Source organism: Aquarana catesbeiana, linkage group LG05 (genome assembly GCF_042186555.1).
Source record: "Aquarana catesbeiana isolate 2022-GZ linkage group LG05, ASM4218655v1, whole genome shotgun sequence".
Lineage (NCBI taxonomy): Eukaryota > Metazoa > Chordata > Amphibia > Anura > Ranidae > Aquarana > Aquarana catesbeiana.
Window position 1 is genome coordinate 16,889,616 of NC_133328.1, and position 14,363 is coordinate 16,903,978.

At 44.0% G+C, this 14,363-nt stretch overlaps 1 protein-coding gene across 1 annotated transcript in view; it reads right to left on the reverse strand.

The window, feature by feature from the left end:
• Window positions 1-4,849: 4,849 nt before the first annotated feature.
• Window positions 4,850-14,363, reverse strand: part of ZBTB47 (zinc finger and BTB domain containing 47) — a 49,457-nt gene continuing 39,943 nt past the window's right edge. Inside the window, exons 4-6 of the mRNA XM_073629483.1 lie at window positions 12,609-12,724; window positions 9,777-9,921; window positions 4,850-6,343 (exon numbers count right to left, since the gene is read on the reverse strand). Coding sequence (XP_073485584.1) covers window positions 5,946-6,343; window positions 9,777-9,921; window positions 12,609-12,724 — 659 coding nt within the window. The 3' untranslated portion in view covers window positions 4,850-5,945. The remainder of the gene's footprint in view (window positions 6,344-9,776; window positions 9,922-12,608; window positions 12,725-14,363) is intronic.

Sequence of the window (14,363 nt, forward strand, 5' to 3'; positions counted from 1 at the left end):
TCTGCGCCAAAGTCAACAGTGGGCGCTTCTGCGCCAAAGTCAACAGGGGGCGCTTCTGCGCCAAAGTCAACAGGGGGCGCTTCTGCGCCAAAGTCAACAGGGGGCGCTTCTGCACCAAAGTCAACAGGGGGCGCTTCTGCACCAAAGTCAACAGGGGGCGCTTCTGCACCAAAGTCAACAGGGGGCGCTTCTGCACCAAAGTCAACAGGGGGCGCTTCTGCGCTGAAGTCAACAGGCCGTGCTTCTGCACCGAAGTCAACAGGCCGCGCTTCTGCGCTGAAGTCAACAGGGGGCGCTTCTGCACCGAACTCAAAATGGGATGCGATTTTGCACTGAAGTCAACAGAGGGCGTTTCTGCACTGAAGTCAACAAGGGATGCAATTTTTCACTGAAGTCAACAGGGGATGTGTTTGCACTGAAGTCAATAGGATGCAGCAAACCATTATCGGCACCTTTGTTTTTTTTTCAATCAGCAAAAAAGCAGATCACCCCATTTTTGGCGGCCGACATATCGGCGCATCCCTAGCCAAAATGATGTCATATATCCCAGGAGTCTTCCTGGACGTTTTCTTTTTCTTTTTTGAAGAAAGGAGGGGCTTTCTCTGCTAAGCACACCCCTCCTGCCTGCACGTCTGAGCCAAGGGCAGATGGATTCCAGGAAGTAAATGCTCCATGAATCATCTGCCCCTTATTTAGGATGGCCTCGTCTAGTGGGTGGGGGTGTTTTTCAAAGCATGGAAACATGGATGGGTGGGGGGAGATTTTGTTACGAATATAAAAAATGAATTAAAATAGCGTTTTCAGTTTGTGGCGCTCAGTTTAGTTCCGGATATCAGGCTATACACACACACACACAGCCGCATTATTCAGAGGAGACACACACAGCCTCCACCTCTCTGCTAGCAGATCCAAACTATGTGATATTTCAATTAGACAGAAGCAGTCAGCAAGTGAGCAGAAGAAAAAAAAAAAGTGGATTTTTATATAAAAATAATAATAAAAGATCAATTTATACACTTAAATGGTCACAGAAAAATGTAAAACGCTAATTGAACAAAAACCTTTCTAGTTCAGCAACGGTGCTCAAAGCTTGTCAGGTGCTAAACAAACGCTTGTTCTTTAGACGGACGTTTGCACGCCAAGGTAATAAAAAATGCCTTATGTGTAAAAAGGGCCAAATCGGCTTTTGTGCTCTGGTAACACCGGCAGTATTCTCAGCTTATAGGCTGCAAAACATTTGGAAACATAACAGAGTCTAAAAACTTCTCCTAATCTGTAGACTGCGCAGGAGAAATGTTAGGATGCGTCCCACACATTTTACAAGCTGGCTTCAAGGTGCCCAGGTGTCCTGTGTTCGCTGCCAGTGACAGGAGGTCCTTTAAAGTATAACTAAAGGCATTTTTTTTTAGTACTGGACAGAGTGGAGAGGAATTAGAACCCCTGTTAGTTCTTTATTACAGTGTGTACCCCCCCCCCCCCTCCACTTGTCTTATTTACCGTTACCAATGAAAGTGAAAGAAATTCCAAAATTTTAGGTTGTCCCCAGAACAGCAATAGAGGCTAATTCTTCCAGAGGGGAACCAAAGATTATCACACCAGGAAGGGATTTACTCTCACTTCCTGTTTTGGCTATAGGAGAGGAAGAGAAGGGAAATTTCCCCAAATGGGACAAGGATGGCAAAAAAAAAAAAAAAACACGACAGGGGTTATAACTAGGGTTGCATGGATACCGTTTATCATTATATCTTATTATACAAGTACCGATACTTTCGGTCAAGTACTCGCCAATACCGATTTTTTTTTTGCGGTGCAATTTGCGTGAATACAGAAAAAAAAAAAATCGACACAAACGATTTGAACATGAATGCAGTGCGATTCCTGTCCGAAATCACAAGTGATTTCCCCCACTGCAACTGTGTGTTTATCAATAGGGGAAAAGCGCCACCTAGTGGGCCCGTAAAAAAAAAAAAAAAAATGTTAGAACTCGCAGTACGTCTGGCCACATGCAAAATACAGCAGTACCTTGGATTTCGAGGATAATTCGTTCCAGAAGAATGCTTGTAATCCAAAGCACTCGTATATCAAAGCCAGTTTCCCCATATGAGTCAATGGAAACTCAGATCATTCGTTCCACAGTGACTTCTACTGGGCATATTACCGCATGTGGCTAGGGGTGGTAGGGGGGCGCAGGAGACACTCGGAGAGGCTCGGGAACGGAGTGTTTCCGAGTTACTCTGAGTGTCACCGGCCTCTAGGCCAAATGCGGTACTACACACCCCAGGGGCTTGAATCCTGCTCGTTTTGGGAGACAACGTTTGCAGACTGAGTCAGGATTTAAAAAAAAAAAAATAATAGCTGGTATTGCAAAACACTCGTTAACTGCGTTACTCGCAATCCGAGGTATTACGGTAATCTACATAGGAGTCCCGGCCCGCCGATGGTAGCAAATCAGGGCCGCCGCAGAAGTTCTGGGACCCCATGGATATAGGGGCGGAAGTGATGTCCACTTTGGGGGGGGAGGCAGATCGCCTTTATATCTCCTCCAGCACTGTCCATGCAGGCGCTATGTACTGTGAGTGCTAACTTTTTTTTCAAACCGCCCACTAGATGGCGCTTTAATCCCTTTCTATACACACACAGGAGTGGTGGGTGGGAAAATCGCACTGCATTCCTGTTCAAATCACATGCGATTCTTTACAGTGCAAGGTGCACCCATTCATTTCGTATTGACGCAAATCACACCGCAAAGTATCGGGAGCATTTGGGCGAGTACAAATACTTGCACAAATGCTTGGTACCCGGTATCGGTGCATCCCTAGTTATAACCCTCCCTTAATTTAACAAAAAAAAAAAAGTTTGCCTTTATTTCTACTGTAAGCCACCACCGGCTCAGGGTGGAGTATAAGAAAACTTGTGTGGACCGTGCAAATGAGGAAATGCATTGCTCATGAAATGCCAAACCCCTTCCTTCCCCAAAGCCAATTTTAAGCTGGCTATAGATAATAATAAAATGTAGCATATACAATTGCTACATAAACCATATTGTAATTAAATGTTGTTCAAACATTAACTTTCCTTTTCAATCTAAATTTTCTGTAAAATTGAATGCCGTATGGCAACCTGGAGGCGTTCTGTACACCACCGGTGTAGGCAACAGCCCCTGTAATGTAATCTCCGGCTTGTGTGATTGGCTCACTGGATTTTCCCAGAAGTCTGCACTGTAAAATACAAGTCCGATTTTGGGCATCCCCTGCAACATTGCCCCCCCCCCCCCGGCACACTTGTCTGTGTTGCGGGGGTCGTGCAGCGGCTGCATCCCATTTGCCAGGAACGGGACTGCCAGCACAGAGATGCATGGGATGCCTGCGCAACCCCCCCCCCATGTAGGCAAAACGCAGCGATCACATGGGTGTACATTGTAGTACGCGAATGTGAGCGAGGCTCCAGATCGACTACCTAGATAAATACGCTGGGCGAATATAAAATGTTTTTTTTTTAAGTGCAATTGCACAGCCACCATGATTTAAAGTCGATGTAAACCCTAAATGAATGTCAGTTTGTCAAAGTACTGTGCACTATATATTACTTTTTTTATTTTATTTAATAAATTACATTTTTCTCTTTTCATCCTTTGTTGTAAGAAAGGACTGCCGGTTTCCTGTATTTTACTTTGCAGCCACAATGGCTGCATAGCATTTCCTGGCAGTAACAGCAGAACATGCCTGCCTAATGTGCAGTGGCGCGTATGGCTACAGCCTCTATTGGAAGCCCATGTGACAAAACACAAGAGAACCATTCGGAGGAGGGGGAGGGGGGGGGGGGCAGCGCAATTAGGGTTGCCACCTGTCCGGGATTCAGCCGGACAGTCCGGGTTTAGAATCATGTATCCGGGTTTTCAAGTGGACTGAAACCCGCACACATTCTTTGACCAGGCTGTGGCTCCGCAAGTAACCAAGATAATCACACACAAATCCGTGGCCACCCGGGAGCTGCGGGCGGCTGTCTGGGTTGCAGGTCTGGCATCGCTAGGGGGGGGGGGGGCAGGGCGATGATGTCAGCAAGGGCAATTTGGCCCCACCCACTGTTTGTTGCGGCACGCTATGCGCACTGCATTACTACTCTCCTTGGGGGGGGGGCACCCAAAGGTGTCCTAAGCCGCTAAAGTGTTCGGGTTTGGCTTGAAGAAAAGGTGGCAACCCCAAGCGCAATCACTCTATATAAGAAGTGTCTGAACGGGGACCTCCATGCAATGGCAGGATCAACAGGCATTTCAAAGCGCTATGAAACCCAAAACATAATATATTGCGGCTTTAGCAAACATTAGATGTGGCGGCTGCATTTGTTTTCTTTTTTTTTGGCTTTTTTCCCCCCTCCTAGTGATCTGGCCAGTAACACACTCCATGCATTAGAGTGCCTCCAATCTGGATGAAGGAGCACAGCAGACAGCAGTATTGTCAATCTGGGGGGTGGGGGGGAGTTTTAGATGTAATACAACTCACACTTTATAATCAGTTACAGCAGTTTTTTTTTTTTCCTTTTGGGATAAAAGTTTTACATGAATAAATAAACGATAAAAGCCCCTGTCTGTGGTAAATGATTTGTCTCATCCCTGTAAACTGATACATTTTGAAAGGGAGCTTTGTTCTGTTCAAAAACAGGCCTACTGGCTGGATCACTAGATGAAAATAGAAGAAAGCCTAAAAAAAACCCCAAAAAAAAAAAAAAATGCAGCCATCGCATCTAAGAATTGCTAAGCTGCAATATAATAAAAATGTTCGCTTTTGGGTTTAATACTGCTTTAATAAAAGCACCAAATATTGAGATGTCAAGCTTATATGAAATGTTAGTGACCAGGTTTGCATCTAATTTACTTTTTTTTTTTTTCTCCTTTCTTTTTTATATTATCACAGAATATTTCGATTTTTGCATGACCCCAATTGTGACCGGTTCTTGAAAACAATGCATCTATTGCAATCATTTTTCCTGCAATTCCAAAACAGAATAACAAAAAAAAAAAAAAAAAAGCATAAAGCTCCAACACAACACAGATAAAAAAAAAACAAAAAATACAAACAGTAAAATAACAAAAAAAAAAAAAACAGTTAAAATGATCTTGGTTAGCATTGACAGGTAATGGGATACAACTCCTTGTATTGCAGCCAAGGTGAAATGTTGAGGACAGAATGTCTAGGAGCGAAAGGGGGGGACGGGACGTTACTTCCACGAAGCAATAGCTGGGGTGCAAAGACCTGTTTAATAAACCAACGCATAGCGTGAAGGAAAGAGATGGTCTGGATTCCTGGTCTCCACATTCCTCTTTGTGCCGGAACGGCGGTTCGGTCACAAGCGCACAGATTAGCCACCGTTGCTTAGCAACTGTCGGCAGGACACCTTCCAACTCCTTTGAGCGCGGGCATCCGCCGCCTGCAAGGATTCCTCGTATCTTCCATAAAAAAAAAAAAAAAAAAAATAGCAGGGACAGCTGACTTTGGTTTTTTCCCCTCATTTGCGTGACGGCTCCAGGTGGACAGAAGAAGACAAAAAAAAAAAAAAAGAACCCAAACCAGCTTCTGGTTCCGTCTCTCCTGACCTTTCCAGTAGAATACTTAAGAGGCAGTTTATAACATGAAGGACAAAAACAAGAGACGATGATATAAAAAAAAAAAAAAAAAAAAAAAAAAGGACCGACCATATTAAAATATGTACTAAAAACAAATAGAAAAAGCACAGTAGCAACAGGACAGGCTTGCAGGCCTCGGCCCACGCCCATTTTCAAACCGGAGGGTACGCCGTGTGCAAACATGAGCGCTAAAGAGTGTCACATGATGGCTTCCTTCTCCCCGTCACATCCCCGCGTGACAGAAGGACGCCAAGACAAAAAAAAAAGATGTCCGCAGTGCCACAGTCTTGTCTCGAGGAGCAGGTTGGTAATTTCCTGGGTTGGTCTAGTTGTTGTTTATGCGGCCGGCGGGGAAGAGCGGAGGCGGGGGCGGGAGGTGATGTGACGGGGGAGGCATGCTGGGAAGCGAATGGAGGAGGGGCAGGGAGAGGGGGTGCTGCGGCAAGGTCGGCGAGAGCCCCGGGCTGGACTGGACCGGTGAGTTGCCGCTCTGCGAGGAGGCGGAGAGGCTGGCCGCTGTTCCGGGGCTGCCAGGGGTCGGGGGGTTGCCGCCCTGGAAGCACTTTTCCCTGTGAGCCTTCAGCATGTTGGAGAACCGGAAGCGCTGGCCGCACACGCTGCAGGGGTAAGGTTTCTCGCCCGTGTGGGTGCGGCGGTGGCGCTTCATGTTGGGCCGGCTGGTGAAGCTCTTGCCGCAGATTTCACAGATGAACGGTTTCTCTCCTGCAACATAAAAAGAGAGAGGACCGCAGTCAACACCTACACCGGTATAAAACAAGTCAAGACGGGGAGAAAAAAAAAAGCAAAGAAACAACAAATACGAAATAAAATCTCCAGACATACCTTTAAAATAAACACGTACTTTACTTATACAGAACAAAGGCAACAGGTATAAAATAATACCACCCGTGCAGCAGCTTATACACACCTTCTCCTTGTTCCCCCCGCCATGCCGTTCAACCTCCGAGTACCTTCTGGCCCGGGCAAGCATGCAACTTCCATTCCTGTCACATGACAGAGCTGGTGCTTGGTGATTGGCCACTTGTACTCAATACTGTCACATGGGGAGGGTGGAGCGTTCTCAGCCCTGTGTACGCTCCGAGCTGCAATATGGAGCCAACACAAGGTTTCCTCTTATTTTAGGGAAGAGCTGGAAAAAGGGGGACTTTTATTGCTGCCACAGGTATAGCCAAAAGATATTTATTTTTGATAAAAGATTTTTTTTTATTTATATCCAAATGTTAATAAGATTGAACAATGTTAACTCTCAAAAAATAAAAGAAAAACATAAAATTATCATGGTAAGGAACAATAATATGCAAATAGGCTATATGTAGCGGTACAAATGCCTGTTTGGCTCTACATTAGAAGTTGCCACCTCACCCCTTTACACCCGAACACATATTGATTACACGGGTTCTGTGGCTGATTAAGGTGGTAATTAAACTCATTTGTTGCCTTATCTGCATTTAATTAGCCTCAGAACCTGTGTAATTCATATGTGTTCAGGTTTAAAGGGATGAGGTGGCAACCCTACTCTACATGTTTCGCTATGTGGCTTCTTCAGGAGATGCAAGGCATATATAGCTGATGAGGTGGCCACCCTACTCTACATGTTTCGCTATGTGGCTTCTTCAGGAGCTGTAAGGCATATACAGCTGCTGTTGAGAGTGGAGGGGCGCTGTCAATACATTCTTGGTGGGGTTTTTATCCCTTTGTAAGCCTGAATGTATCCTGGGCTGCACTGCCTGGAGTTATATCTCCAGCATTTCTTTCTTTGACCCTCTTCCTTTCCAAGGCTCTTTATATTGCCCTGATGCGATAGGCAGGTTTTACTAGGGCAAAAAAAAGTCTATGACAGGCTGCAGCTACAGTGGAGGACAACGAGGTTCTGGAATGTATAAGTCATGTGACCTGGAACAGAACCCTAAAACTCCATACCATTCAGTACAGCGTCCAGCCGCAGCCTTCCATTAAACTTTGACAGGCTGTGTACAGTGGGGCTGGATGCTACACCTGTCCCCTTCCTGTGTGCCTTAAAGCTTCTAAAAAAAAAAAAAAAACGGACGCACTGCAGCTGGACAGCCCTGTGTGCAAGGGGCCTTAGGTGTGGTTCACATTCATTATACAGTATTAAGTTAAAGGGAAAAAAAAAAAAACATCAAAATTCCATTAAGTTGCATTCATTGTATACCGCATGAAAAAAAAAAAAAAAAAAAAAAGCATGCTAAATGTACAGCAACAAATTTAAAACTAGAGATGTGAATACGCTCTTGCAGAAAAAAAAATAAAAAAACATTAGTTACATAGTCTGGTTGGAAAAAAAAACAAAAAACACAAAAGTCCATTTAGTTCAGCCAATAAAAAGGGAAAGAAAAACAAACAAAAAAAAAAAAAAAACAAAATCATACAAATCCAGTATACAAAATCCTATACCCATAATTTATCCAGAGGAAGGCAAAAAAAACCCCCCAGCAAAGAACGATCCAATTTGCTCCAGCAGGGGAAAAAAAATCTGAGAGGCAATTGAATATTCCTTGGATCAACTTTACCTATAAATGTTAGTATCCTGTTATATCATGTACATTTAGGAAAGAATACAGGCCCTTTTTATTTATTTATTTTTTCTTTAAAAGCAAAGGGTCTGTATTCTTTCCTAAATGTACATAATATAACAGGATACTAACATTTATAGGTAAAGTTGATCCAAGGAATATCCGACTGCCTCTCGGATTTTTTTTCCCCTGCTGGAGCAAATTGGATCGTTCTTTGCTGGGGTTTTTTTTTTTTCGCCTTCCTCTGGATAAACTATGGTTATAGGATTTTGTATACGGGATTTGTATGATTTTTTTTTTCGTTTCTCTTTCCCTTTTTATAAGCTGAACTAAATGGACTTTTTTTTTTTTTTCAACCAGACTATGTAACTAATGTTTATTTTTTATTTTTTTCTGCAAGAGCGTATTCACATCTCTGCTTTTAAATTTCTTGCTGTACATTTAGCATGCTTTTTTTTTTTTTAAAAAAAGCAATTTACTGAGCTGGACAGAATCAGCTCTTGCATGAGTCTATTCCACATTTTCACAGCTCTTACTGTGAAGAAGCCTTTCTGTATTTGGAGATTAAATCCTGAATAAATGTAATTTGCCCAAGCTATGAGAAAAGTTTACTATGAGCAAAACTACACAGGAGGGGACACAATGGTCATGACACACAATGCTGGGGGGGAGGGGTGTAACCATACATTTGAAATGAGTATTGCAGCAACCTGGAGAGAAATGATATATACAGTATATATACCGTACTTATTCACTTTTACAATTTTTTTTTTTTATTGTTTTTGTGTGGATCTGGTAATTTGGAGAATTGATTTAGACTCCTTAATGCAGTGGTGCAGCAACAGATCCCTCCTAATAATGATCTACTGCTGGCTGCTTTTGGAGATTTGATAATTTGCCGCGTCATGAATGGTAATTCTCCATTACGAACGCCAGTTTATAAGACCGACCGCTTCCGGCTCCTCCTTGCTTCCGAGCATGCGTGTTTGTACTTTGGACTTTTGTCCGACGGACTTGAGTACACACACTCGGAAAATCCGACAACAGACATTTGTTCACTGAAAATTTTAAAACCTGCCATCCAACATCTGTCCGCGGAAAATCCAACAACAATTGTCCGATGGAGCGTAAAAATCCAAAACGGTTGGATTTTCCGTCATCGAACATTTCCCGTCGGAAAGTCCGATCGTGTGTAGGAGCCAAGAGACACACACAGAGCACAGCTCAGCCCCATCCCCAGGCTGTGACTGACAGCAGCGGAGCCAATGGGGGGGGGCTTTCTGTTCTCGTACACATCACTGGATCGGAATGGGGCTCAGGTGAGTATTAGGGGGGAGCTGCACACTGAAGATTGTTTACCTTCATACATAGAATGCATGAAGGTAAAAAACATCAACCTTTAGAACCACTTTAAGTAAAATTTGTGCGCCCGGAGCTCGTTCAGCTTTAATAGATACATGGCACAGACAACCACATGGGTCAGGACTCACAAGATGGTGTGACACCAGCATGAGGAATGATTAAGGGCATGGAGGGGTGGGTGTGATATGATGGGAAAGGGGAGAAAAACAATATTAAATGAATTTCCTTACTTTCCTTACCGGTATGGGTCTTCATATGTTCATCAAAATACTGTTTCATGTTAAAATCTTTCCCGCACCACTGACACATGAACTGCTTGTGGCCGATATGTATGCTCATGTGTGACCGCAGCTGGTACTTGTACTGAAACCGCTCATGACAATTCTGGAAGGAATTGAGGAAAAAAAAAATAAAAAGGGGAAAAATTTGAAGCAAATATCTCCTAAAGCAGTGATCTCTAAACTGCAGCCCTTTGCTTGCTTTTATCCAGCCCTTGGGGCATTATTTCCCCAATTTTCAGGGGCATAGTTCCTGCCACTGACAGCGGGCACTATACTTCTTACTAACACCAGTGATGGGACACTATTCCTCCCAAAGACACGAGTGATGGGACACTATTCCTCCCAAAGACACCAGAGATGGGACACTATTCCTCCCAAAGACACCAGAGATGGGACACTATTCCTCCCAAAGACACGAGTGATGGGACACTATTCCTCCCAAAGACACCAGAGATGGGACACTATTCCTCCCAAAGACACCAGTGATGGGACACTATTCCTCTCAAAGAGACGAGTGATGGGACACTATTCCTCCCAAAGACACCAGAGATGGGACACTATTCCTCCCAAAGACACCAGAGATGGGACACTATTCCTCCCAAAGACACCAGAGATGGGACACTATTCCTCCCAAAGACACCAGAGATGGGACACTATTCCTCCCAAAGACACCAGAGATGGGACACTATTCCTCCCAAAGACACGAGGGATGGGACACTATTCCTCCCAAAGACACGAGTGATGGGACACTATTCCTCTCAAAGACACGAGTGATGGGACACTATTCCTCTCAAAGACACGAGTGATGGGACACTATTCCTCCTAAAGACATAAGTGATGGGACACTATTCCTCCCAATGACATTCCCATTAATACCAATGATGGAGTATTGTTTACTCCCACTGATGTCAGGACAGTTCCTGCTCCCGCTGGCCACAATCCCCCCCCCCCCCCCCCCCCTCTAAAGTTTGAAGGGCAGTAAACTGGCCCTTTGTTTAGAAAATTTTGAAGACCCCTGTCCTAAAGAAACATTGCAAGATAGTAACAAGACTGTATAAATAAAAATTGCGTTTTCAGTCTATCTTTCGGATTCTAGAAGGACCCTGTCACCAGACAACCAATAGGATGTGTTCACGTCACGGTGCCATGGACACCCAAAAAAGGGTCCCTGCCGCCTGCGTGCAGAAGATGAGAAAACGTGGGACTGCAATGTCATGTGATCAGGCATTATTGGAAGTAAAAGGGCTATTTAGTTTAATTTAATTAATATGCCCGTGATTAGTTAGAGGGAGTGAGGGGTGTGTGGGGGAGGAGAATCAGGAGTAGCTTTAACTCAATTCAAATCTGAAAGGGGTTATAACCCTACCACACTCCATACAAAATATAAAAAATGGCTATACAGTCAAAGAAAATCTATTTGATTTTTTTCTATTTATATAAAATATTTTACAAATAACTATGCAGGGAGCACCAATAAAATGAGAGATGGAGAGGGAGAGAGAGAGGGAGAGAAAGAGGGAATTAAGAGAAAGAAGGGAGAGAGAAAGAAAGATCACTCCTGTCTCATTTTAACTGTATGTGCAATCTGGGCTTGAGCTATTCAGGTCTGTAAATAGACAAAGCATATAGATTTGCTTAGCAAACTAGAGAAGTGTGCTGTACAGTATAGAAGTCAATCACAAAAAAACATTTGAATTTCACCCTGCTGACAAAACTTATATTTTTGTTTTGTTTGCACTGAACATATTAAAGAAAATGGCAATGGTTGTATATTTTTCTAGCCAGTATTTGTTGGATTTGAGATCTTAATTTTATTTATTTTTTTAACAGTTTAAGGATATGCATGGAAACATTTTAGCAGCAATTAACTAATGCTCACCTACCCAGCAATTTGGCTGCCATGCCCCCCCCCCCCACCTCAGCTGATGTAAATCCCTGAAGTTTCCAGGTACGGGGGAGCATATGATCTCCTCTCACTTAACAGCGATCATCTAGAGGTAATGGCCTACCTTTGTTATAGGGAACACCTAGAAATGTTCGTTTTGCCTACAGCAATATCCTGGAAAGTCTACCATTTGTCCCAATATCCCCATAAAATGTAGCAGTGTACTCTCCTGCTCTGTAGTCTCATAATTGTATTCCCACAGGGTGAGATCATGTAAGGCACTGCTGCCTCTGACTGCTAGTCTTACTAGATTTGGAGTGAGATTTGTTGAGGTCACTAATGTGCTGCTTACTGTTCTCCTGGCTGGAGAGAAAGTGGCACCCAAGGATCTGCAGTGTAAGGGTCTCCCTGCTTTTGGTTTCTTCATTCTTTGGATCCGTGCTTCCCCCCCCATCTCTCTTGCTGATTCTTTATCATTACCTGACCATTCGACAGGGAGGCAGCTCTTACATGAGGAAGCAAACCCCCTGCTTCTACCAAGATGTGCTGCCTCCATTCAGAGGCAGCACAGCGCAGAAAAAGACATCTTAAGTCAGCGATGAGGGAAAGATCTAACGGCAAGGGAGCCTATATGTCAGTGGTCATCAACCCTGTCCTCGGAGCCCACTAACAGGCCAGGTTTGCAAGATAACTGAAATACAATCACAGGTGATATCATTTGCTGCTCAGTGATTGCAGTATTCTTGTCTGCATCTCCCCCAAGGTAATACATAAATCCTGGCCTGTTAGTGGTCCCTGCGGACAGGGTTGATGACCTCTGCTATAGGTAATTTGCTTTTGAACCTCAACGTAAAATCTCTGCGCTAACTTCATACATATTGCTGGCTTAAATTCTGGACTCTCACCTCACACTTGAAGGGTTTCTCACCGGAGTGCTGCAAAGAATGGACCTTCAGAGACATGCTGCGTTTAAAAGACTTTCCGCACGTTTCACATGTGAATGGCATGTCCTTCGTGTGGGCTGTTGTAAAGCAGAAAAAAAAAAAAAATGTTAAACATCAATATAAAGTTCCTAACATGCAATCTGTAGTATGGAGAAAGAATGTAAATAGACCTTTCACTATTGGAGCCATTTTTTTCATTTGTTGCACACATTTTAGAGAGTTTTCAATTTTTTAATGAAACTACTTTTCAAAACTTTTTACTGTTGAGCTGATGAGACACAGACTGTTTCACTGAGCTTCTTCTTCCCCTTTACAGCAGACCAAATCACCTCTACTACACATCCAGCAGTCTGCAGAGAAAGGCCTTGTTTACATGGACAGGTGGGGCGGTAACGGCAGGCGGAAGAGCTGAATTTTAACTGCCCCCCCCCCACAGCCAAACCATGAATTAAGAAGAGAAGTCTGGGACTTGCCTAGGTGGGTGCATCTGTCCCCCGTCTGCTCTAAGAGCTGGGCTGTGGAAGGGGGGTGGGAGCAGCTTGCTCAGACTCTCAGCAGCTCGTCAGGTGCTGGTCCAGGCATGTGGGGGGTTCCCGACCATATGGTCACGATCTTTCCCGAGCCTGGACCGGCTGTGATATCAGCCGACAGTGGGCTTCAGCCTGCTGTCTGTTGAAAACGGGTCATAGGAGTGCAGAATAAACTGCATTCCTGTGATGAACAGGAGAAGTTCTCCGCAGGATGTGAAAACCTTGCAAAAAGATCTGAACAAATTAATGGGGTGGGCAACTACATAGCAGATGAGGTTCAATGTAGAAAAATGTAAAATAATGCATTTGGGTGGCAAAAATATGAATGCAATCTATAGACTGGGGGGGAGAACCTCTGGGGGAATCTAGGATGGAAAAGGACCTGGGGGTCCTAGTAGATGATAGGCTCAGCAATGGCATGCAATGCTAACAAAGCAAACAGAATATTGGCATTAAAATGGGGATCAACTCCAGAGATAAAACGATAATTCTCCCGCTCTACAAGACTCTGGTCCGGCCGCACCTGGAGTATGCTGTCCAGTTCTAGGCACCAGTCCTCAGGAAGGATGTACTGGAAATGGAGCGAGTACAAAGAAGAGCAACTGAGCTAATAAAGGGTCTGGAGGATCTTAGTTATGAGGAAAGGTTGTGAGCACTGAACTTATTCTCTCTGGCGAAGAGACGCTTGAGAGGGGATATGATTTCAATATAAAAATATCGTACTGGTGACCCCACAATAGAAATAAAACTTTTTCGCAGAAGAGAGTTTAACAAGACTCGTGGCCACTCATTAAAATTAGAAGAAAAGAGGTTTAACCTTAAACTACGTAGTGGGTTCTTTCCTGTAAGAGCGGCAAGGATGTGGAATTCTCTTCCACAGGCGGTGGTCTCAGCGGGGACCATCGATAACTTCAAGAAACTATTAGATAAGCACCTGATTGACTGCAACATGCAGGGATATACAATGTAATACTGATAATCACACACATAGGTTGGACTTGATGGACTTGTGTCTTTTTTCAACCTCGCCTACTATGTAACTATGCAAGTACAGCCAAATGAGCTTTGGGTGCACTTCTCCTTTAACAATGGCCAATGTCGGTAAATACTTCTACGGTGTGGTAAAACCTATACCACAGGTTGTGCTTGATGGGCATATATGGGTGAATGGGATGCATAAGGTCCA